Raw genomic sequence first — 26,809 nt, forward strand, 5'->3', positions numbered from 1 at the left:
ATTGATGTGGTGTAATGATTCAAAATATGACATTTGGAAACCTGGTGAAAACCTTACTAAACATCAAAACTGCAGCCTTACCAAATAGTTTGCTTCCTGATTTGCTTTGCCTTCACTGTAGGATGGAGAAGAGAGGTCAATTTTCTGTTTCTTAGCCATGGCTTAAAGGGAGAGCTTTTTTGCTTCCTGTGGCTGTATGTAATTGTGCTTTTACCAAGACCTTCTTGCCAGCTCATGCATGAGAATGTGCCTGCTGCTTAAAACAGGAAAGACTGCTTCACGTTCTTACTCCGTTCCAAGTGGGTTGGGCTGAAACTTTCTCTTATAGGTTCCTGATAAATTTCAGCTTGACCCTAGATGATGCAAAGCTTTACCAGAACCTGAACTTGGAAGATTCTCCGAAGTATTGGGAAAGGAAATCATTGAGATAATGCTTTAAATACTCTCTTCCTTTGCAGGTAACAACAGTGACAAAGTTAGTATCAACAGCACTGGAGTTGCATTATGGTGGTTTATGTTGTTGAAATAACCAGCATGTATGATGATTGTGTGCAAAATTAATATTTTGTAAAGCAATTTAATCTTTTCAGATAACCACATTTTAATGGAGTAATTTGTTTTGGTGTACACTGAACATGGTGTGATTTTGCTTTTCATCATATTAAGTATTGCAGCATTTCTTTTGTCACAAATATCTGTGTGGTGTTCATGTGTGTACTGATTTTTTTTCGTGCTATTGCTGTATACCTCATGATATTGGTCATATAACTTGCTGCTGTAGTGGGGGTTAATTTTTACGTTTTAGAGAAGTGTTTGGCTCGGGGGTTGAAGGGCATCAGGCTGTTAAATCAGCATGATATATAGAATACATATAAGTAAATACAATGTATATATAAAATCTGTTGCTATTAGATTGCATGTGTTCAAATTAACTAATGATTTTATTCTGATTTTAAAAATGACATTTCTTCCTCCCCACTCACCTGCCTTCAAATAAATACAAAACGCTAGCCTGAGCTAATTGCTGCATTGCCTGTCTAGATGTCTTTTTCTTTGGCTCTGGCACCCTCTTGTGCCTCCCTGAGTAATTACCATAAAGATCCTCAAACTCTGAAAAAGGGAAGGAGTCTCATCTGTAGCAAAGAAAATGAGGGGGAAAACCAAGCAGAACATTTTTTCATGATTTAGCTTTTAACAAACAAGTAAGGCTACTTAGCTGCCTGTGTTCTTTATTAATGTGCATTTCATCAGCATGTATTTTATCTCTATTTCCATTTTGCAGTTAAATTCACACCTTTTCATATATAAGCTTTCATTTTCTATTTTAATTCTTTCCATTAACTTTCTCTTGTCACATCACTTCATTTGTCTGCATTTCTTACCTGTAATCCATCAACTGGAAATTCCATTGTCTCTTTTGTTACCATACCCCTCTCTCCTTCAGTAACCTTGATGAGGTGTAAGTACATCACTAATATAATTTCTTTCTTATTAAATGTTGTCTTCTATTAATGCCTTTCACATCATTCTGTACTTTGCTGCTGTAACTTAGCTGCTGACTAATGAATTTGTTTAATAGGCCTGGCTCTTATTTTTTTGAGAAGCTAGTAACAAATAGCCTTCTTATCCAATATTTTGCAGCTTTTTTTAATGTAAAACAAATTAAGAAGAACATTGATACAAACACAAGTGTGTTTTCAACTTTTGCAGTTTTGCCGTGCCATATCTAAGGAGTTAATTTGACATTATACATCTCCTATACAGTATGTAAAAACAAAAATAAACTGTTACTATAAGCATCCATTTTAAAAGTATCAGTCCCCTTTGGTACTTTCCCAAAATGGTGAAACATCACCGTGTATTTGTCACAGTTCCTGAAAGAATAGTTTTAAAAACTCCATATCCCTGGGAGACTGATAGCTCAGGGATTGGTAATAGCATATGGAACATGATGGGGGAAACTTTCAAAGTACAAGAGAGATAGTCACTGTAATTCCATTGACTTCTAATGGGAGTCAGGCACTTAACTGCCCTTTGTGCCTTTGAAAAACTCCATTTACACCTTTCGGATTCCCACTTCCAAGCCAGCCCTGATTGATAATGCAAGACATTACTATAACAGATGGCTGCTGGTTGATGTATGTAAAATAAATCATATCCCCAAAGAGTGCAATGCTCCGCTGTGTAGACAAACCCTTAATATACTTCCTATGGGACCGCAATTCACAGCTCAACAGCCACCACTACAATTGGCACCTTGGTTGGTAAATTCAGTTGGGAGGCATGGCATTTCTTATCTTTTCATCCTTGTGGCTGCAGCACTAAATGTTCCAGAGCAGAGCTGAGGTACACCTACCAGGCAGCGTGCTCTATCTCTGTGAACAAAGCGAGGAATTCATTCTCCAGGGCTGTTTAACCCATTACACTTCACCGGCATTACATATACTGCTTTTCAGAGATTGCCCAAAAAAAGGCCACATTTTGACTACTTTTTTCTTACCTGTCGATCTATATGGAATCCAAGAAATCATGGACATTGCACAGAACCAATTTTTTGTAGCAGGACATCAATGTCACTAGTAAAAAGAAAAGGAGGACTTGTGGCGCATTAGAGACTAACCAATTTATTTGAGCATAAGCTGTAGCTCACGAAAACTTATGCTCAAATAAATTGGTTAGTCTCTAAGGTGCCACAAGTACTCCTTTTCTTTTTGCGGAAACAGACTAACACGGCTGCTCCTCTGAAACGTCACTAGTAGTTGGCTTCATTGCACTTCATCGCTTGACATACCCATATCTGTCACTTCAGTTTTCTTACTTTTTTTTACTTATTTTTCTTTTCCTCTCTCCTTGCTGTTCACACTGGAACACTGTTTCTTCTGTTGTCTGATTCCTTCAATTATAAGGAAAAACCCACCTAAACGGTAAATATTTAAAAATGTATATAACATGGTATTAATGCTGAGTTGTGCTGTTTGATATCTTACGATAGTGACTGTAGAAAATATTTTAAATGTTTCCTAGTAAATCTGACTTAAATTACTTAAATTCATGGATTTGTTTTGCACTTGAATCTGCGTTTATATCTCTGAGCTCATGTCACTTTGTATGCAGTAGCGTTTACAAAAGCAGATCAGCACCCAAATGCAGAAGCTGTTCTTACAAACCTTGATAGTGCATGATGAAGTCTTCAATGCCATTGTGACAATGACAAAATTTAAGATTTCCTGATGAAATTTCACATTTTCCCCCCTTACAATTATTCTTTGTTGAAATAGTCCACCAAGGAAGCACATTGTGGATACCTATACAGAGTTTTACCACACACCCACTCATAGAGATGCCAGCAAAAAAAGATTGATTGAAGATACTGAAGACTGGCACCCAAGGACAGGAACTACCCAGTCACGTTCTTTTCGGATCCTTGCCCAAATCACCGGCACTGAACACAGTGAGTAATCGTTTGGTGTTGCAGCATTAGATAAGGTTAAGTAGTGGTAATGGACTTGCACGCTGTCCTGGTTGAACTTGCTCTACGGTGTTGGACCAATAACTAATAAAGTTCTCTAATCCAATTTGTAACATTTCTTCCCCTGGATCATCAAATCAGTCGTCAGTTCCCCTGTTTTTCGTGTGAACCCTCCACACAGCAAAAGAGAGAGGGGATTATGGGCAGGTGTAATGCCTTCAACTTTTTTTGATCCGACTAAATTCCAAGCTGACAGGGTCCCTTTAAAACAACTACCATATTCCCCCTAAATCAGCTTGCCAGAAAAATGTCCCTCCTGCCCTTCCTCCACCACCACCAAATGGAGAAATTTCCACTCAAAATTACACTGGTTTGTTTTACTGTTGAAAACAGGAGCTTCCAGCAGAACAGTACAGCATTTGCTTCTGCCTTAAAAGAGCAAAAGATACCAAATCTTAAAATCATAACATAACATGGAATAATAGGGCCATTGTAAGTTAAGTCATTCTAACGTGATTAGTGAACGTTATTCTTTCCCTGTAATTTCTGTATGTTTGGATTTATGTTACGAAGGGCCAGATTTGTAAAGATATTTAGATGCGTAAAGATGATGACAGGTACCGACAGGGGTTTCTGGAAGTGTGTAGGTGCTTACCTTTCATTGAAATCTCATGGGAGTAAGGCACTTTTGGAAATCCCGTTAGGCACCTGTCTGCAGCTTTAGACACCTGAATACCTTTACAAATCTGGCTCTGTGGTTTTACAGGTTGAGGTAAATGAAAAAATAGTACCTTTTTAGAAAAATTATAAAATTGTTTTTCTTTGGCATGTACAAAATGCATGATAGTATGATGCAAAGATTTTATTGGCCCTGTTTTTGAGGAAGATCAACCTTATTTCAATTGTTTCAAAGTAACCATTTAGAAATATAAAAATTCTTATTTCATTGCAGTGAAAGAACCAGAAACTGAGACTACAAAGAAAACTAAGTAAGTTGATTTGTTTGTATTTTGAGTATTCAATATTTTGCATGGCTTGTTTTGAACTGATGATGTAATATTGCAGTTTGGTGCATTGGTGTAACGTTCTAGAAACTTTTACATGTTGTTCTGTGTTAAAATTGTGTGTTATAAATGAATCAGCATGTTAAATCAATATTTTGTGTGCTGTGATTGGCTTTTATTTAGGAGCTTAATACAAGACTGTGAAAATAAGGTTTATACAGGAGTTGGAACTTTTCAGTGAATGTAACAGTTGGTTCTCTGTCTGGTGGTAGCTTGTAAACAGATGAATGTAATGTTTTGTCTTGAATTTAGCCATGCATTTTTGGCTTGTAATAGGAGATCAGATTAACTTTTTCTAAGATTTGAACAGATAGCTGCTATTCTGTTGCTCTTGAAGAATTATGCTATTCAAAATTGTGCTGTTCAAAGTGGTGCTAAAGGCCCAGTCCAATACCTGATTCAGCGGGGGGTCTTTGTATTGACTTCATTTGGCATTGGATGAGGCCTTAAAAGACAGATGAGAAAATATGTAGGCCTGTAAATAGTGCATGGAGATGGCATGTTTTCAGTTCCTGTGAATTGAATTGTAAGGCAGATTTCTTTCCTTTCTTATGTTTCTTCTATCACTTCTTTCCACAGGGAAAAGATTCCCATCCAGATCTTTAGCCCAAAATATACAAAATTACGTGACTGGCACCATGACGTCTCAGCACGTGTCCTTAATGTCCAGTGAATTACCCAAGTTGCAAAAACAGAACACAAACCTTTTCTTCCTTTTCTCTTTTCCAAATGCTTTGCGCAAAAAAAAAAAAAAAAGTATTTTATTAGCTTTCTTATGAGAGAAACTCTAGCTTTTTCTATACTTTTCTAACCATTTCCTACTGATATGTGAAGAATGAGATGAGTGTGTTTTTGTGCTGATCAGTAGTTAACAAACATACACAAATCAACACAAAGTGACTCAGGTGACTGAGTCTTCAAGTGGGTAGAGGAGGTGGCTATTGAGGTTCTTTCTTGACAAGGAGGATTCATTTGTGTTGCTGAGTTTGAGTTCTTGTAGGTTGTTAGAAAGATGAGAAAAAGAGCAATATTCAGTCTTGCTTGAAAAAAGAAGCCTGTAAACACTGAAACTCTTGTACTTTCTAGGATAATTTTCTTTAAATTCAATAGAAGTTCAGCAGAAATATTTTAGAGTGGGTTGTAAATGTTTTTAAATGGTAGAGGGAGAAGTCAAATGGCTTCCCCGCCAAAAGGAGTTTTGCTGCTATTGCAAATCTTAGTGCAGTCCAGGTACTGAGCCTGTTAAACAGGTGTCCCATCCACACCATGGGAAAAATTATACAAAAAAGGAGTGAAATGTTGCTGTGCCCATGTAAGAGCTTCAGCATGCAACATCAAATGAGAATAAGATGAAGTCGTAGACAGTGATGATTATTTATTGTATGGTGAAACTCTTAGGGTTTTTTGTGTTTTATAGAAGCTTCGGTACCCTATGATGGTAACGCTTATTATCCTGTAATATAATGTATTATAGTAGAGACACTCGTTAACTTAAACTTTTTGAAGTTTGAAGAGTATTTTAATAAAAGCTGCTTTTAACTTGTTTTTTTTCTGGTTTTTCTTTGAGGCCTTTTGACTCTGTACATAGACCTCTCACACAGAAGTGCTGTATCTCTAGTATTATAATCTAACTGAAATAAGAGACGAGACAATAAAACCAGATCGAGCTGTGCAAGAGCCATCAATATTTGTACAATGGGATTTTTCCCAAATCTCCTTTTAAAAATTGTCTATTACATCTTTTGGATTTGTAAGGGATCCTGTATCAAGCTATGAAGTGACTGATCTTTTTTGCTGTCCCAAATAGAAGTATGTGATGCAAGCCTAGAACACATTCGTTTAAACAAACTAATTGTAAGCTTTTAACACCTATTGAAGTACAGAAAGTCCAAACCTAAAAGGTTAATCTTGGAGGAAAATGAAGTACCATACTTATAAGTTATATAGCACTTTGTTTAAATTTTGAGTATATCAACTAGGGTTTTCTAAAAGTAGAGAACTGGGGGTTCTAGAAATAGAGCCCTTCCTTTGAACAAATTATTGCAGAGAGATTAAATCCTAAAAACATTCTAATATTCTGAAGTTTGCTTTTCCTCTTCAAAAGCATTACTTTACCATAATAAACATTCCTGCAGCTCAGCAAGGCTGTAGCTCACTGTGTTTGTCATCTTATCTTTAGGGAGAGTCAAACAGAAAATGGAGACCCCAGGTAACTGCTAAATTGTCTGAATGCTAACAGTCACTTGTGTGGAAACATAAGAGTGCACAATATAAGGAATCAAATTACCAATAAAACTGCAGAAGAATTCGCATCCAGCACATGGTAGAATTAAAACAGTTATGTCCACTCATGGTTTGCTTTGTTTTACATTAAAACCACATAATGACTTTCAGGGAAAATAATTCACTATCACAGTTTCACTGACGACAAAAATCTGTCAATTGGAAATGAACTGCCTTGGCAGTTCTATCAAATTATAATTTCTCTTCTGTTTCAAATACCTGTTTGTGTGTCACATTTTTACTAAAACTATGCACATTATTCAATGCACATACAGCACACTATGATTATTGATTTGAACTAGAACATGTATGTTCAGAAATATGAATTTTAAGCATTGTATTAAAGTTGTTTTGCCGGTTGAAATCATTTTTTATGTATGGTAGGGCGGGAATGTTATTACAGATTGTACGCAACACAGTAAAAAATAAGTGTGATAAGATGACTTCTTATGGCCCCTTTTGTAATGCGTTCTTTAGGAGTAAAGTCAAACAATATCTTCAAAGTATGTATTTTTTTGAAACATTCATATAAAATGAGAATATTTTCCTGTTGATATTTTATTTGCCATTTTATCTATCTTGCTAGCATTTAGCTCTTAATAGAAGGAGTTGTTTCAATAAGAAATGGAAAAAATGATTTTGCAATCATCTAAAACATAGATTTGTTTAGCATGAGTGAAAATAAATATACAAAGCCCACGAGTCTTAAAAATATCCTTGTGGTGTGTCCAGTGATAAGTATATTCAGATTCAAGAAGAGTTCCCCAAAGCATAAAAATTTCCCAGAAAACTAGATTTACAAATCACTGGCCACCTGGAAATATGTTATGGCATGCCACTGTATAAATATTTGGATGACACTTCATTAAAGCAAGTTACTTTAGCAAAAATGTATTCAGGGCTGTGAAACAAATTTCTAGATCAGCAAAAATCCTGCATATTTTTTTCAAAATTAGAACCATATGGTATGGCCCTCTGGTGGCTGTTCTTATATTAATAGTTTTAATTTCTATTCTCAATTTTTTTTGAAAAAAAAAGGGAAATACAGGAACAAAAAATTAAAAGTACTGATTTTTACCTTTGTTAGCTTAGAAAATTTAAAGGGGTGAATGGTGTATTTCATCTCCTAACTTTTTCAGACTTTCTAAATTAGAATTACAACTATGCAAACTACCTATCAATCTCTTTAAAAGACTTCTAATGTTTTTCTTAAAACCATCTGTTGTTTTCCTTCCTGCCTCCATTTAGTCTGTTCCACCTTCACTAGCCAGCAAAGTCTCTCACTCCTATTTTCCACATTCTCCCACTATCCTCTGTTCAAAAGCGTTTCCATAGTTAGTCAACAATAGGAACAAGGGAGCCAGGAGAGCTCATCTTAATTTAAAGTAAGCACCTTAATTTCTCAGTGGGTGAACAGGTTAGTCAGCCTGTGTACTGTCCCTGTGATCAGTTTGATCTCCATTGATCTTGAGTAGCAAAAGTCCACAGTCTACTCATTTAAATGCTCTGTAGCAATGTTTTCAGTGTATTTACTCTTCTCTTTATCCTCATTGTGCGGCTATACCAGAAAAAGGAAAGGAGACACTAGATAGGCCGCAACTTTATTACTAAATGTCTGGGAATGCCTAGTCGGTAAAACTGTATAGCGCAGGTAGTTGCATAAAAAGAAAAGGAGTACTTGTGGCACCTTAGAGACTAACAAATTTATTAGAGCATTATTTTCTTTTTATGGATACAGACTAACACGGCTGCTGCTCTGAAACCAGTAGTTCCATAGTCCTTTACATATACCCAGAGGTTTGCTGGCAGCCACCCTGCTGCTGGGGCCTCGCCACACACATCCCATCTCAGATTAAGCTTAAGGGCGGGGGGAGGGGGGGACTTGACTCCCTGCCGTAACAGTCATAGGAGCCCCTAACCACCCCTGTTTCCACTCCTATAAAGAATACCTCATTAAATCCTTTCCCAATCCATTTTACGTGATCACCATATCTGTTCCCTATGCAGTACCTTCACTGGGAATCCGCCCCACGCTTATATAATGAGTTGCAACACCATAGTCTAACCCCCTTTATTTCTTCTCTTCCCCACCCCCACCCCCTGCAAGCCTCCAGTTTGCCTTGGGAAAGGTGAAAAAAGCTACTTCACATTGGCCAATCTGGAGGTGAGGGGGAAAATTCCTCACCAGCCACTCCCACCCCAATTTCAACAGGTGGAGTGTTCAGCCTTGTCCAGGTGGAAAAGGGGCCGCCACTGTACAGGTGTGGACATAAATAGTCTGCTTCTCTTCAAGTCACCTGAGGGGTCGGGTGAGAATGGGTCAGCATCCCCATGCTGTATGGGTATGGAGCTGCCTCCATGCAGCAAGTAACTCTCTGGCTTTCTAGTCTTTAAAGTAACAACACCTTCTCCGACAAACCAATGGGCCTGACCTCTGAGGTCATTCTCTCATCAAATGTATCTGAAGATATTTTGCTCACAGACTTGACTGGCATGATACATGTTCCATGCCCAAATGTCTCTTCCCTCCGGTCACACTTACGACGTCATACTTTCATCATTTCTTAATTTAAAAAAAATTGAAATCAGTAAAAACTGTTGGGAGAAACATTAGACTGCTTTTATTTTAAAATGTGAATAATGTACCTTAATGCCCACTTTGATTCCAAGTGTACATTTAACCTTCAAAAAGACAGATGAGTTTCCAGTCGGAGGTCCCTATGATGATCTGGATTTAGCTCACTGCTTGATTCAAATCAGGCCTCAGAATGCATTTTGTTCCTGTGATATGGGAAAATACTTAGTGTCCTGATTTTTTTTCTTTAATATAAGAACTGACTGCAACTATTGTGGAGGTAGGCCAAACTTAACAAGCCTGGGCAAAGGGGATGTAATCAAAGAAGGGTGAAGAATTTCAAGAGCTGTGAATAAACTTCAGATAAATGTCCAAGCTTTTAAAACTTTCTCGAAAGCCAACTTCCAAATATTTTGATTTTCATCCATCCCTGTATGTAGCTAGGTAGATTAAAAATGCATTTTCTATTGGAGAGAGTAACAGTGATCATGGAAAGGTCTACCTAAAGTAGAATACACAAATAACACTTAAATATTTCCATGGAAGCATTCAATGATTTTGTTGGGTTACAACTTGTCATTTAGTAATAAAGTAATTTTCCCATTTTCAAGTCTATTCTGGATGTCTTGATGCTGAGGAACATAATTTTGGACACAAATGAAATACTGAGTGAACCCTGGTGAATGTTTTTTGCTGTTGTTTTTATAAATGTAATATATTCAGATCATCAATCACTCCTTGTACTACTGGTTTTTTGGTCAATTTGCTTGAAATTTAAACTTAAAATAGATCTTTATTATCATGCTACTCCCAAATCCATGAAATATTTTGAGTTGGTCACTGTTAGATTTGTTACTAATATTGAGCAGGTTTGTGTAGAGATTTTCTGGATTTTTAGATTAGCAAATCTCTCTATCCATAGTGAAATAGTGATCCCACTTTTGGTCAATTCTGAATTTTCATATATGTATTCCAACACCATCCATGTGATTTTTTTTTTATCATTATCTGTAAAGCGTGTCTGTAGATCTACCAAATGGAATAGAAGCCCAGAATTCCTCTTTAGATCTAAATAAACATTCAGTAGCTACTCAGACCATTGAGATGACGCCTGCACCAGAACCTCCGTCAACACCATTACCAGCTATGAGGTCTGCTTCTCTGTCAGTGCTAAGTCAGTGAAATACACTGATATCACTTAAGACTGGAAACTTGTTAAGATATTTAAATCTGCATGATACTAAAAATAGAGTACATTCTCACATAGGTAGCTTTACTTGCTCAACGTTTGTGGAAGACAAATGTGTTGTATGTTAACATGCTCACCTTGTAACTCCTACTTGACTGTTTGTCACAAAATGACATTGCAGTTAGAAATGTCATGTGCATTTCTCTTCAGACAAAAGACCTGTGTTGCATTAAATGTCACATTTGCAGTTACTTCAGTCATGTCTGGGCAGGAGGCATAATATGGAGAAAATGTTAAAAATTATACTTCAAGGTACAACCCCACGCTGCTCAATTCCTGTAGCACCCAAAGTAAATGGCAAACGACTTCTTCTAGTTTTCTAGAACGAAGAAATCACAATGAAAGGGTATAAAACACTTATATGAAGCCCAAATTAGAACTTCTGAGACTCTCATTTTTAGTATTTACTGTAAGTTTTTTTTTTCCCCCATCAGGCTATGCAGAGTGGTATTAAATGTGTATGTCTCATCTCTGTAAATATAATAATGGGCCATCTGCTGATTTTACAAGCATCAGTACACGTTTCTGTCTTCACCAAAGTCAAGAAAAGTCACACAAAAATTGTGCCTCATCTCAGCTCTGACTTTCACTTTAACCCTGATTCCCATTCAAGCTATTGATATTTTTGTTCACGTTTTAACATATCTTTATTATGCCACTTAAATGTAGATTAAACATCTTTTTTGTGTTGATTTTGATTTTGTTACCTTGAATGACATGCAAACTGTTCATCAGACCAGAATCTACGTCAGACAGTTTGCCGTTAGCCAAGTCTTCACCTGTCAGTGTTCCCTCTCCCAGACTTCCTGATCATGTCTCAAGTTCACCCCATGGGAGGTAAATGATTCTCCGGTGGTACTCTTCCTAATTATAACAGGAAAATCTATACTAGCCATGTTTCTCTGTCACTCATTTAAATTGGACATCACCAGTTTTCTGAGCATGGTAGGAGGAGGGGAAAGAAGAGCAGAAAAAAATCGATCAGGCCCATGAACACTTCACCGGTACTAGCTGGATATAAGAAATAACATACTATGTAGTAAAACAATTCAGAAAGATCTACTTTGTCAGTGAGTGACCCTTCCCATGACCTGCTATAATTGATAACAATTAAGTGTTAATGTATAAGTTGAGAGTTAATTCAAATGTATTTCCCACTGAGGCAAAACTATATTAAATATATTGAAAAAATATGGTGTGCTCTTTAAGGCATGTTCTGCTATGTGGTGATGAAATGAGAGATGGCAAACTTCCAGTCACTGACCTTGGATACCTTAATTGGCATTATTTAGACCATGTTTTCTTGGCAGATTGTAGACTCTCTTTGGAGGTCATCTTTGGGTTTAGAAAGAGAAAATAAAATTTTGAAAAATGTTGTTCCTTAAAGATAAGTTATATAAGTTACACTGATGTATTGAATTTCATAAGCTAATAGTGTGGGTGTGTGGCTCTGTGTCTAATAAACACCAGTTATCTGGAAGAGAAAACAAACACCAAACAAGGCCTATCATTTTTAGTACATTATCCTAAATTTATTCAATTGAATTATTTTTGTTATCTGTATGGTATGGACAGATTGATGCAAAAGATAATCAAAAGGATAAAAATGGACCCTTTTCTTGGACAATTCCACAATTCACATAGCCTTAAGTATAACTACTCTTGACCCATAGCCTCTATACAATTTGGATTACGCTGTTGTAAGCGGTAGGGAATTAATTATGGCAGGCTCTTGCTTTTGGAGCCTGATTATTCTCATGGTCTTCTTCCAAAGCCTAAACTTTAAGTCATCAAGTATGACCTCATACAAGCCTTTTGAGCTTTAGATTTCAACAGGGAATGTGGTCTCTGTTCTTCAGCTTTGTTATTTTGAAAGACGTGGCTTTTGTCGGTTGGCTGGTTGTTACAATGTGCCTGGGAGTTGATGGTTATGTTTACCTCTAAAACAAACTAATATGAAATATTTTTGGATGACTCTTATAAGACTTACTTTTGAATTGTAATAACTTCTGTCTTAGGAAGCTCATCTCATGGAATCTGTTGGTATCTCAATAACACAGCAGATTTCACCTCCCTTAGTTTAAAAAAACAAAAAAACAAACACCCTCCCCCCCTGCCCCCCCTCCCCGGCAACACTCCATTAACTGACTTGCTGATTCCATCCTTTTCACAATCTTTTTACAAGGGTTAGCAGCCATAAAACATGCTTTTTATTACTTGTGCTTCTGTTTCTAATATGTCCATTTAACTGCTGTTCCTGTACCATATGCACCATGATGTTGTAGTAAAATGTTTTACTGAAATCGGTGGTTTTGTTGTTTGTTCATTGCGTAACCTGGGCAAGTCACTTAAGTTATCTGCTTCAGGTTAGCCACATGTAAAATAGGTGTAACACCTATGCATGGGACTTATTGGTTCATTAAGTGCTTTTGTGTTCTTGAGTGAAAGAGTACATTATGCTCAGGTTTTTTTTAATTCTGCTGTGTTCTTGCCATAATATTGGCTCTGCGTTAAAATATGAAGGATACTGAGTGCAAACATCCTGAGATTCCTCCACACCCTCTTTGGCATGACCACTTTTCTGACATGAATGGAAATTTAGTCTTCTCCCAAGTGTATAGGCTGCAGTTAGATCACTCACTAGTAGCTGGCCAGTGTCCTAATGGTGGAAGCAGACGTTGTAGGTGCTGTATGATTAAGATGTGTACTTTGATCTGTTTTGTTACCCGTTTCCTTCTTTTGGAGAGGAAGGAATATCCAGTGGCTAGGACACTAGCGTAGGAGTTGGGAGACGGAGGGTCAATTTCCTGTTCTGCCACAGACTTCCTCTGTGACCTTGGGTGAGTTACTTAGTCTCTCTGGGTACATTTACACTTGAATAAAAAGCCCATGGCATAGCCATGGCTGGTCCAGGTCAGCTGACTTGGGTTTGCGGGGCTAAAAATGGCTGTGTAGACCTGTGTCGGATCCCAGAACCCAGGCTTCAGCCCAAGCCCAAATGTCCACACAGCCATTTTTAAAGCCCCACCTGAGCCAGCTGACTCAGGCCAGCAATAGGTATTTAAATGCAGCGTAAACATACCCACAGTGCCTCTGTTCCTCATCTGTTAAAATGGGGGTCATTGCACCTGTCTGTCTCACGGGGTGCTATGACGATATTTAAAAGATAGTGACGCTCTGAAACTTAACTGACATAAAGCACTATATAAGCACTATTTTTATTTTGAAATAAATACAGTGTACCATTCTGTATTAATACCTGGATCCAAGTATAGAACGACCATTGTCAAACATTCTATGTGAGCAGCATTTTTGTGGTTTTTATGTTTTTTGTGGCAGCCATTGTTTAAAGAAATAGGTTCTGTGTGTTCTCTGTTGTGACTCAAGACTCTTGAAGGGAAGATGCTGCTGCCTGGTATTTATATTATTTATTTACCTAGTGCCAGCACATTTAAATATTTTGTTTTTTTTAAATGCATAAATTACATAAGCCTCTCCTAAATGATCAATCTTAAGCTTCCACTATTATCCCATACATATCTTTGTGCCTTCATAGTGGACATAGCTTCAATACAAATTTATCAAAAATAAAGGAAATAAACAGAAAAACATGCCAGTTGTTAAATGGTAATAACAGGCTTTGTTTCACTCCCTGACATTTACCACCTCAGACTCTAGCAAATGGCTAAGAGGAAGTGAATTCCAAAGGTTGGACTCCCTCAAATGAGAACCCTGAGCCTGGCACTAGTCTTACCCGAGGAGCTGACAACACGTGTAACCCAGCCAATTTCTACCCATTGCAAAGCAGACTCTCAAAAACGAGTTACCACAGTCAATCAGGGCTTTAGAGATAATTACTGACACTATGAATTGGACCTAGAAGTGATGAGGAAACCACGACAGAGTTTTGAACATAGACCTGTGTTTCTGAGAGCACACCCCACTCAGCTACTTTCTGCACCAAATGAAGCTTCCGGCTGGACTTCAAGTATAATGCTGTGTAGAGTCCATTACAATGATTTTTTTACTTGGAAAAGCTACGGGTGTTACTCTTTTGAGGTCAATATCAGAGCAGGTTTGCAGCTTCCAAGTCTCCTGCTGTAGATGATAGCATCCCTAGCAGCTGTCCGAGAATCCAGGAACAACAATTGATCTAATTTCACCTTTAAGCCAAGAACCATTCTGAATAACGGACAAAGATAGTATTGCCTCAACCCACACCTATAGAAGTTTCCTCCTACCGAGAAGCCAATACAAAGAGTTGAGTTTCAGCCCATTTCCCCTCTGTCCACATGTACCAGCCAAGTTTAAGGAGATAAGACTAGAGTATCAGCCCACCAATCAAATAAACTCCCTTTTCTTGATATTTTATAGGCTGTCTGTAAACCATAGTGACCCACAGGGACCACATAAGGAAGTTGCTCTTTCGGTGCTGGTATGAGCAGATGGTGACAGCGTTCCCCTTAGGGCACAGACATGGGGACTCAGTCACTGAGTGGTAATCTCCATTTAGTTGGACTACTGAGGTTCCTCTTCACTGTGGAAGTGGGAGCTGGTTAGAACAGCTGCAGCAGCATAGGACTCAAATGGTCTATCAGAGTGGTGTGAGAGAGGGAGTCACGTGATAAAAACATGAACCGTACATTTTGTGACATTGTTGAGACTTTTATACCAAACAAGAAATAAAGCAGCAAAAATAATTAAATTATTTTAAGAAATTGTCTTACCCACCACTGAATTAGATATTGGGATATTAGATGGGGTGGGATCTGAGTTCCAGGAAAGAATTTTCTGTAGTATCTGGCTGGAGAATCTTGCCCATATGCTCAGGGTTTAGCTGATCACCATATTTGGGGTTGGGAAGGAATTTTCCTCCAGGGCAGATTGGAAGAGGCCCTGGAGGTTTTTCGCCTTCCTCTGCAGCATGGGGCACGGGTCACTTGCTGGAGGATTCTCTGCTCCTTGAAGTCTTTAAACCATGATTTGAGGACTTCAATAGCTGAGACATAGGTGAGAGGTTTTGCGCAGGAGTGGTGGGTGAAATTCTGTGGTCTGCGTTGTGTAGGAGGTCAGACTAGATCATCATAATGGTCCCTTCTGACCTAAATATCTATGAATTAATAGTATCTTGAGATCTATTCATCAGATTACTATTGCAAATATTGTATTTCAATCAGAATGAACTATTTCTAAGTACTAGCCATGGATCAGTGTCCAGCAAAAGAAAACTTGAGTCCCTTCTTATGTGCTACCAACATGCTTAAATTTACTACATTTGCAGTCTTGCCTACTAATTAAAATGAGCCCTTCCCTGGCACATGACATATCATGTATTCAAGATGAATTGCAGAAAGCAGAGCTGCATTCCTTCAATATACATACTCCATGTGGGGATGCGAAGACCCACCCATCTAGGTCTCAGGGAAACAAAATTGACTTCCACATCACAGCTATAGATTAAACAGCAGCCTCCTGAGGTTGAATGTATCTTGGAGGCTAAAATCCCTCTGCTGGCCTTTGGGAAGAGAGACCCTTCCTCGGACTAGGTGGATTGCACTTTATAGGATGATACTTTCGTTGAACTTGAGAATGGCAATATTCATTCTCTATTGGGCTTGTTGCAAGGCTCATCTTTTTGCCGCAGACACTTTAAAAATGAGTGTGGACAGAGAGATTTGTTCAAGGGGAGAGGGATTGGCAGTGTGGTAATTCAGTAGCTGCACTTTTATTTTTAATTTATCACAAGCATTTAGTGCATAGGACAGGGTGCCCTTTTAGCACTTCTAAAGATCAAAATAAATAAACTTCGCTTTTACCTTTATTTGTGGTTACTGACACATCCACAAGTTTTAAAACTGTAGTGTAACTAAGTACCCTTTGAAATGGATGTTTTTATTTTGAAAGGTTAAGACAAAGTAGTGAAAGAATTGTTAGCGTCTAAAAGGCCCATCAACACTGTTTTCATAGGTTGGACCATCTCCAGATGTGCAACAAGATGAGTTTAGAGCTAGCTTTCATGTTCATTTCTGGCACATACTAAGATGGCTTTATCTTAGAAGTGTGTAGATAAAACTGTCCTTCCCTCTTGTTAAGTTTTTAGCATTCTCTCTTGTAACTTATTTGAAATACCGCATTTAATAAGTGCGTACTTAAATAAGGGGAAACTAATATCCATCCCCACCTAATCATTACTGCACTAGGTTGATCTGGAAGCAATTCCAGGATAGATAACATCTGAAATGGTGGACATGGATGAGTACCTGGGTGTATGTTGTAGTTTGTAGTAGTAAAGACATTTGAAAAAAAATGGCTACTTCCGGTGTTCTATGAACCAAGCTTATTGTTTTCATTAAGCGGTGAATGGCTGTTGTCTCAAACACTCTTTAAGTAGGATACATCTTAAATGGATCTCCAAAAAAAGCCTATTTTCAAAATCATGACCATTTGAAATTAATGAGTAATTGCTATGTAAGCCATCATATATGTAGCGATGCAGAAAGAGGCTATCCAAGGGTCAGTAGACTTAATTTCATCACTTATGTCCTGCATTTATTGTCACTGAGCTAGCGTAGATCCTCATTTTCCTAGTGGTGTAGCTCTTTCGTTGGCTAAAATCAGTCACTTGTGTCATCCACTTCTGAACCCAAGAAGAGGGGAGAGTTTGATTGCCGTTACAGTTTATGAAGAAGCTGGAACTTGTTACTGAATGAAAGCCAGCCTTACTGCCTGTATGGCAGATTTCACAATGTAAAGTATAATGTTTGTAATTGTCGTTTCATTCCTGTAATTAAAGTGCAAATTAGTCTTGAGGCAATATACCAAACTGCTGTATCTTATTTGGTCTGTTGATTATTTCCCCATATAAAATTATTGTATTAAAATGTGGGCATTCCTTATGCTTCCTAATGTTGAAGTGTTTATAACTAATTTAGAAATTACTTTTATGGATTTATCCATTCACTCCTTCAAGGATCACTCATTCAATAGTTTCCCAGGCAACTTTAGCCTGCAGAAAAGAATAGGTGTCCCAGATATCTGGAAATAGACAGACATAATATGAAGCAGGTCAGTGGCAACGAGTCCTTAGGTTGTTCAGTTACATCTGTGAAAAGTTACCATGTCTTAATAGTGTCACAAATGTGTTTCTGGGGTTGCTTTTAAAAAAAAAAAAAAAAAAAACCTTTTGAGGCAGGTGTGTTGTCAGTGTGACTGTTCCCATTAAAATGAGGGAAAATACATAACCCCAAAGTAATATGTGTGCAAAGTGGTTAATTTGGAATGTTGGTCTTTACTTTTCAGATGGAAAAAGAAATACTATATCACAAATTTGCATATTCTCCTTTAATATATGGCATTAAATATGAATAGTCAAATCTTGAAGTGCTCTTGCTGATTAAAAGGCAGCCAACAGTATATTCTGAAATAAGTGTAATCTTCAGGTTTTTATTGGGAGCTTCAGCTAGTGTTAAAGTAATTCCCTTTCCTAGCCATCAACAAAGAAAAAAGAATATAAAGTAACTGTTCTACCAGAAATGAGGGTGTAAATCCAAACATGATTGAAAAATTCCCCAAAGGAGAGCAAGCTCCTGTGATGTCAAACTATTTCTCTGAATTTTGGGTCTCATATAGAACCCAGTGAAATCAATGGGACTGTAGGAACTGAATTCAAGGACAGCCCCAGAAAATAATTGGAAAGGGCAAAATCCCTGTGGTTGTCATTGGGGCTGGTCCCAAAAAAAAAAAAAAAAGTGGGGTGGAGGTAGACTGCACAAGTATCATTTTTCTGTATTTTTAGTTCAGCCATCTCCTGGGTTGGTTTGAAAACATGAGGGGAAAGGTGGATGAAGTGCCCACCCTCCCGCCAAAATCTGAAATTTGATCAAAATTTCTAAATTTACACAACTTCATGTAAATGGGATGGTGTGTGTAAATGGGGTGGAGGGTGGTGGGAGGCTTCTGATTGCCAATGATTTAATCCAAACAAAACACTAGCAGACGTGTGTATATTTTACTGTTAGCTTACCATAGTTCCTTTAGTATGTAACCAAAGTAATTATTTTCCTTAGAGGCTATACACTGTGATACTGTGGGGATTTTTTTATATTTATTTTCTCTGCTTAGTGTGCTACTTACATCTCTGCTTTCTTTTGCCTCAGAAAACTTTTGTTTGACAATCCTTTGGAAGCCTTACCTAAGTGTGCACCTCATCCACCTGCTGTTGTTCAGGTTTTAAGTGTCAGTAGCCAAGTAGCCACAGTGTCTAAAGTGGCATCTACTTACACTAGGTAGTGTTCCTTGTGTCACATGTTCTGTTTCAAGTATATCAGAAATTGCTGGAATCATGATTTAAAAAAAAATTCTTACATACTTTGCTTTTATCGTTAAATGAGGCTGTTTGTAAGCTGTCAAAGTTAAACCTTGAAAAAAGCTACTGTCATGAAGAAGCAGTTTGTGGCTGGTCCTATTTTTCTTGCTGCATTTTTTGTTCATCTAGAAGATAATACAGTAGAAGAGTCCCTGTGCTGTGCTGCCTTTTACCAGTAGCATCTTGTCACAGATAAAAACCCCTGTTAGAAATAGATAGCAACTATTGTTTATTTTTTATTAAATAAAGAATTCCAGTTGCAATGCTTCTGTATATCTGGTCTCATAATAACTACTTCTTGTTAAATTAATGTCAAATAGGAAAATAACTCAATCTGCAGAGTTGAGTGCTCCAGGTGCAGGTGAAACTGGTGCAGAATGTTCTCTATCTGATAAGCACACAGTAGCTACACAGACCTCTGAGCCACCCTTGCTCACAATTGCATCAATGGAGCCACCTTGTACAGTCCAAGACGTGGAATCCATTCCTTCGGTGCTTCCTGTTCCTGTCAGGTACACAAATCTTGGCCATGTTAAAATTGGAATGAAAATAATATGAAATAATGTGGTTTCATCTCCATTTTAGGGCGTGATGCTATAAAATGTGCATTGCCATATTATCCACTAACATGGAGTTACTGGAGCAAAATACAGCAAAATGCTGTTTTGGATTGTTTGGTGAAGTGCCGTAAAGGAATCAGTCCTTACGAAAATGATATGTTGACCTAGTGGTGAAATGCTTTTCTCCTGAAAAATGAAGTGAAGGGGAAAATTGGAGGAAGTTGATTTTTTTTTTTTTTTAAATAGCAGTGGTTCAGTTCAATTGTCAAATAGACAAATTTGCAACAAGGCAACTTTGTAAGGCTTACTGCTATTAGTCAGTATCAGGAACCCTATACTAGACTTTGTTTTCTGGAAGGCAAGTGTTTTATTTTCTCAGATTCGTTTGGATTTCATGATCCTTGCTATTGTTCCCTAAAATATGCTAGATGTGTGTATAATATTCTTTTACCCTCTCGATACTTTTTTGGGCAGGCAGGCATACGTTTGTGGCTTTTTTTGAAACAAGTCCTTTTGTTAAAATCTCAAGCTCTCGGTCTAGATCATCTTTAAGTCACATAAGGTAAAACTTATGGTGTGCACACAGGAGACTGTTAGGTGAACGCGTGACAATATCTCTATTTAAATCAAAGCTGTAGTGCAAAATGCGGTGGTCATTCAAGTGTTTGGTTTCATGGTTTCTGAAGCAGACTGAAAAAAGGAAAAACAAGTGTGTGGAAAATTTGAAGTTGTAGTTTTCCAGGGTTCTAAATAGACCTTTTAACATTTTTTATTTTTTTCAAAATATTTTTCAATATATTTATCTTTGGGTTTTGTTTTTCTTTGTCTCTCCCCCTTTTCTTTTTATTCTCCTCCCTCCAGGGGACAGTGATTGTAGCGGTGGGGGGGAGAGGGGGAGAAAAAGTGGAGAAAAAGGTACGGAGGGAGGCAAATAGAAGGAAAACCTGAAAATATTCAATTTTTTTGGAAAAGTCACTTTTTGTGATGTGCTCTAGTTACTTGTTTGTACCTTAATGTCTCTTTTTTTTAATGCTATTTTTGGTGTAATATTATGCTGATTCTGATTTTCAGGAGATCAGCAGAATAACTTTCAAATTCATTTTGATGCTCTCATGAAGAACTAGACAGAGAATCCAAGACCCTGATCCTACAACAAGCTCTGTGTGAGTGGATCCCTTCGCCCACACTGAGTTAGTTGTAGGATAAGGGCCCAAGGTGGTGAATTGTTGTACTGAGTTAGATTTTTTTTTTTTTACTGAAAGCTGAACTGATCACTTAAGAGTCTTGTTCATGAGAAAAATCAGTTTTTCCATATTGGGTTTAAGGGCCCAATGAAGTCAACAGAGAAGTCTTTCCACCAACTTGTGTAGAAGTGGCACCTTAGTGATGGCACAGTTTTCAGTGATTACTTCAAGCTGCTTCTGCTGTTTCTTGGTTGAGATCTTTCCTTTCTCTCTTTCCTCCCTTTTTCGATGACAGCTTCAACACTAGAAAAGCACTGCCTGAAAATCCATTGGAAGATCTGCCAAAGTTTTCTCCCATCCCTGTTCCTTCTCCTGCCCGGCAGAGCTCAAAAGTTATGAGCAGCGCTGCTGCTGCCGTGTCTGCTGCCGTCGCTGTACGGGCCAGGTAGAAATCAGCTGTAAAACGGGAAAAAATGTTGTCAATCCGTTTCAAAAAGCTTGTGCTCATAGAGGAGTTAACTGGGAGAGATGTAAAGTCAGAAGCGTTAACTTCCACGTTCGCAGTACGCGTATGGGGTTAGAATAGAGCCAAGGCTCCTGTGTTTTACTCCCAGCTCTGCTACTGGCTGAGTCTGGGGCAATAACTTAAACTTTTCTGGGTCTCGTGATGCCCATTTTCTATCTGGATAAATTAATACCACCTTGCCTTGCATGGTGGTTAAGGATTAATTGATATTTTTTAACGGATTTTAGATCCTTAGATGTCATGGGCTATACTGCTACATTTTATGGCTATCTAAACAGTTATTATGTTTTCCATTATTAAATGATTTTGCAGACACTGAAGTGGTTTCTCAAGGCAAGGAGTGATCACTTTCCAGTTATAATTCTTGTCACACTCTTATGGAAACTGTTGGGAAGCTCAGCTCTCACATGTTATTTTAGTAGTTCCTGTCAGTTTTCAAGTTTATGTGGATAGCTAGTGTATTTACCAGGTCTTTCTAAATGCTTGCTAGACTCTCCGATCCTAATGTTTACCGTTCGCTCTTGGATGCCCTTCTCATCACCCCTATCACTAAACCACCGCCTCTACAAAGTGTCAGGCCCTCAAGGAAATCAGCGAGTGCTTTGGAGTTGCAAAAGAAAGAGAGGTATTGTATGAGAATGATGCTCTTTTGACACTGTAGGCTAATAAGACACGAGTTTCTTGGTGTGGTTTCTGTTGACTTCATCTTCTAAGTGATCTGTCTGATGTGCTCTCCTGCATGATATCACCGGTCCAGTATACTACTGAATCCACTTTGCAGAACTAATCTGCACTTTGGTGGTCCTAACATAGTTGATGTCCCATTAATTGAGCAAAAATTTCTTCCCTACAGTTGTGTGATTTTGAAGTACACAGTATTGTTTGTAATGCACAGTCTGTTTTAAGGAGGCATGACCACTCCAGGTAATTTATTGGAGAAGAAACAAAATACGTTTACTTGGGACTTCTAGTATGAGAGAGAGATTTGCAACAGTTTCATGAGCAAGAAAGCCACATGTTAAGCTATTGGAACAAAGAACTTTTGACTTTTCATATATAAAAACAAAGAACTGGCATGTGGTACAGCAAATAAATATTGGCAAACATAATTGCCATTTATACCCTTTGTTCAAGTGCTGGTGAGGTTAGATGTACCAGGACCTTTTGTTCTCAGTTCCCAACTGCAACTATGTTAGAATCAGCTTCCTTGGAAGCTACTGTTATCTAATGGACTTCATCCACAAAGCCAGAAATCTGTATTGGTGTTTTTATATGGCAATGATTCGTTAGTTGTGTTCAGCAAATACCTAACAGGGGAACTTCCAGATGGATAACACTTCACTTACCAGCACAGTTTCTCTTGGATATAGAACTTGAAGGAGACAGAGTCCAATTTTTTGGTGCAGTTGAGCTCCACTTGCTGCAAAAACTGGGGGGTGAGGCAAAGGTGCATTTTTTCTCCCCTATTCTAGGGCTGCTGGCATCACTTGGGATCTCAGCAAAAGTTAAATCAGCCTCAGTTTTTGGGGAAGTTGCCAAATAAATTGTAGGCATGAGAGGAAAAATATCCTGAATCCATTTATTTTTGAAGATTCATATTTTGCCGCATCGACTTTTAAACAGAAAAGAAGAAAATTATTTTTGTTAGGGCAGGCTTCATGTTAGGTTCATATAGTCAATTGTTAAGAACCAGCTCTCTTTTTTCCTTTGTGACATCCTGTAGAGGTTAGTCTTGCATGGGCAGTAAAAGGAAAAGCCCTTTAGAAGTTTTGAAAGATTTTATACTACTATTGGCACATCTGAATGCATTGGGTGAAGTTCTGAAATCAATAATATTGCCATTGATTTTAGTAGAACTGGGATTTCATCCATGTCTTTATTCCCTGCATCAGTAATGGAGTTCGCAAAAAGAAAAGGAGGACTTGTGGCACTTTAGAGACTAACAAATTTATTTGAGCATAAGCTTTCGTGAGCTACAGCTCACTTCATCAGATGCATTCAGTGGAAAATACAGTGGGGAGATTTATATACACAGAGAACATGAAACAATGGGTGTTACCATACACACTGAACGGAGAGTGATCACTTAAAATGAGCTATTATCAGCAGGAGAGTGGCGGGGGAAGGGGCGGCAGAGGGTGGAAACCTTTTGTAGTGATAATCAAGGTGGGCCATTTCCAGCAGTTGACAAGAATGTCTGAGGAGCGGTGGGGGTGGGAAATAAACATGGGGAAATAGTTCAATCTCTTTGGTCACTCGATTACAGACCTAAAAGTTGCAATTCTTCAACAAAAAAACTTCAAAAACAGACTCCAACGAGAGACTGCTGAATTGGAATTAATTTGCAAACTGGATACAATTAACTTAGGCTTGAATAGAGACTGGGAGTGGATGGGTCATTACACAAATTGAAACTATTTCCCCATGTTTATTCCCCACCCCCACCCCCGCACCGTTCCTCAGATGTTCTTGTCAACTGCTGGAAATGGCCCACCTTGATTATCACTACAAAAGGTTCCCCCCCCACAGCTCTACAGATGGAGGAGGAGGAGAGGTTTTTGAATGTTGTGCTACTGACTCTCTCAAACACCATGAGAGGGAAGTGAAATTGGTAGTTAGCGCTTGTACAGGGAGGGAGAATGAGGGGTAAACCTGGGGGCACATTAGTCATTCTTAGTTGCTTAAGAATTTTTCAAAATTTTTTTGCACTGAAAAACACTGCTCGATCAAAACCTGAACTGTTTGTGGGGAACGGTCAGTTTCAACAAATTTCAAAATAGTCCAAACATCCCGTTTTGACATTTTCCAAGTGAAAAGTTTTGGTTTTTTCAGTTCAGAATGATCCCTTGTTTTGAAATTTTACTTAATTTATACTAAAATAATTTTTAAAAAGAAAAGTTGAAATTGAAAGTGTTTTATAATTAGTTAAATAAAACATTTTGATTGACCCAAATTGAATTATTTTTTTTTCTTGGTTTGTTGGTTTATGAAAACTTGAGATTTCAACTTTGTTCCAGTTGAGGATGGGAAAGTTTTTTGTTTTGTTTTTTTAATTTTAAAATTTTTTATTTAATCTCAAAAATTCTTGCAGGATGGGAAAACCATTTCTTGGCCTGCCCTAGTCACTTCAGCTATTGGCCTTCCCCAAAAACTCTTCAAATTAATACCCAGAGAGCAGGAAACCCTAAATAAAACACTTTAAATAGTATCAACAGACTTTGTTTTTAAAGACTGTTTTTTCAGGCATTGAATTATTTTTAATTAGATAGTTTTTAAAAGAAATTCAAACCTGATCATGCCCCTTTAAGGATGTTTCAGTCTCTGGGCTAGCTCAATTCTGAGCTCTGCAGGCAGGTATTGGTGTGGGGTCCTGGATGGTGGTATGACATTTGTGTATTTTTATTCTATTTAGTTGATTTAAATCAACAAAGCCGTTTACTAATTTCACAGATTGGACATGAACCAAAATTTGGGAAATGTAAAATGATCATCTGTCTGAGAATATTATATTTAAACTGCTACCTTGAGGGTTAGCTCAGAACAATGAAAGAGAAATTAGACCATAAATTACCCCCCCAAAAAAGGGGGGGATAGGAGGGACGTGTAACACTTCAGGACAAGACCGGACTTCTCCCTCATATCCTATAATCCCAGTGCAAATATGGATAAAAGGACTGCTTACCAATAGATGGAGCCAAGGAAACAAAACTTTGTGTCATCATTTGATAATACAAGAGAGTCGCCTAGCTGAGTTCAAACCAAATTAGTGTAAATATGCAAACATCTTCCATTTAAGATAAGCGCATATTATGATAAAAATGGTAAATTATGACAGAGGACAACAGCCCTTATTTCAAGGAAATAAATCAGCAGAAATGAGAAATTAGCAATTAGAATGCATATGCAATACTTGCAATGTACATTGTCTTGAAATAATACATGCATAGGATGTAGCGCTGAAGATGGTTATTTTAAGCAGCAGTCCACATGATTGCACAACTTAATGGCTAGTAATCAGCTGTAATAGGAATTGTGCATCCTTAGCCAAAGAGAAGAAGGCACTAAATTATACAGTAGGAAAACCTTTCTAAAAATGGGACTGTTGCAACTTAGAACATAATGTGGGTAATGGAGCATGGACAGCTTTGTTGTTTTCTTTTTCTTAGACCCAGGTTAGATAAATCCATTTTGTGAAACATCAGATATATTGTGGCAAATGCAGCTCATTTATTTGAGTTGCTGGTTGTGGCTACAGCAAACTCAGGGTTTTGGAAGGTAGTATTCCTTTGGGATCACACCATTTTGTTCTTTTTATTTCTCTTCTCACCATCCCCCAAAGAGTCTTAATGTTAAGCTTTTCCATATTGTGCACCTATCACAGGTTAGATGGGCCTAGCTCTCCTTTGGAACTCATTAATACTACTGCTCCACCACCCTGAGGTGGTTTAAGGGAGCCATTTGCTTTCTCCCCAACTACTACCACCTTACCTCCCTGGAGTTGGAGTGTGCTGTTGCTATAGCACTAATCTCTGAAGTGACATTGATTTACAGTGCAGGCATTCTATTGGCGTGTGGGACAGCACTAAATGTATGTTTTTCCTTGATGTACCAGAATTCTTTCCTAGGTATCTTCCTGCAGGGCTCAGGGTCTAACTGATCACTATATTTGGGGTTGGGAAGGAATTTTCTCCTGGGTCAGACTGGCAAAGATCCTGGGGGGTTTTCATCTTCCTCCGCAGCATGGGTCACTTGCAGGTTTAAACTAGTATAAATGGTGAATTCTCTGTAGATTGAAGTCTTCACACCATGATTTGAGGGCTTCATAACTCAGACATAGGTTAGGAGTCTTATAACAGGTGTGGGTGGGCGGGCGAGGTTCTGTGGCCTGCAATGTGCAGGAAATCAGACTAGATGATCACAATGGTCCCGCCTGAGTCTATGTAGAATCATACAAATGTAGGTCTGAAAGGGACCTTGAGAAGTGATCAAGTCCAGTCCCTTGTGCTGTTGCAGGACCAAGTAAACCTAGACCATCCCTGACAGGACTTTGTGCAACCTGTTTTTAAAAACCTCTAGTGATGGGGATTCTGCATCCACTTTTGGAAGCCTATTCCGTAGCTTAACTACCCTTCTAGTCAGGTTTTTCCTAATATCTAACCTAAATCTCGCTTGCTGCAGATTAAGCCCATTGTATCTTGTCCTGCCTTCACTATACATGGAGAATAACTGATCAACGTCCCCTTTATAACAGCCCTTCACATATTTGAAGACTGTTATCAGTAAGGCTAAGATTTCAGTAAGGCTAGGGTGCATGGCCCCAGCTGCAGCCCCCACCGAGCCCGGGACGCCATGGGGCTAGGGTCCATAGCCCCGGCTGCAGCCCCTGCCAAGCCCTGGACACCACACGACTCGGGTGCATGGCCCTGACTGCAGCCCCTGACAGAACTAAGCCATGGGGCTAGGGAGCATGTGTCCCTGGCTGCAGCCCCTGGCAGAACTAAGCCACGGGGCCAGGGCACGCGTGTCCAACTGCA

The 26,809-nt window shown here is 38.3% G+C and overlaps 1 protein-coding gene across 5 annotated transcripts in view; it reads left to right on the plus strand.

The window, feature by feature from the left end:
• Positions 1-26,809, plus strand: part of PDLIM5 (PDZ and LIM domain 5) — a 180,955-nt gene that overhangs the window by 103,601 nt on the left and 50,545 nt on the right. For 4 of the 5 annotated variants that reach the window (XM_084626812.1, XM_084626811.1, XM_084626813.1 and 1 more), the window contains 2 exons: positions 3,279-3,451; positions 4,422-4,458. In XM_084626812.1, coding sequence (XP_084482938.1) covers positions 3,279-3,451; positions 4,422-4,458 — 210 coding nt within the window. Of the gene's footprint in view, positions 1-3,278; positions 3,452-4,421; positions 4,459-5,112; positions 5,236-26,809 lie in introns of those variants that run through there. The other variant, XM_084626815.1, reaches the window with a different exon arrangement.

The sequence above is a fragment of the Lepidochelys olivacea genome (genome assembly GCF_965140295.1).
Source record: "Lepidochelys olivacea isolate rLepOli2 genome assembly, chromosome: 4".
Taxonomy (NCBI): domain Eukaryota; kingdom Metazoa; phylum Chordata; order Testudines; family Cheloniidae; genus Lepidochelys; species Lepidochelys olivacea.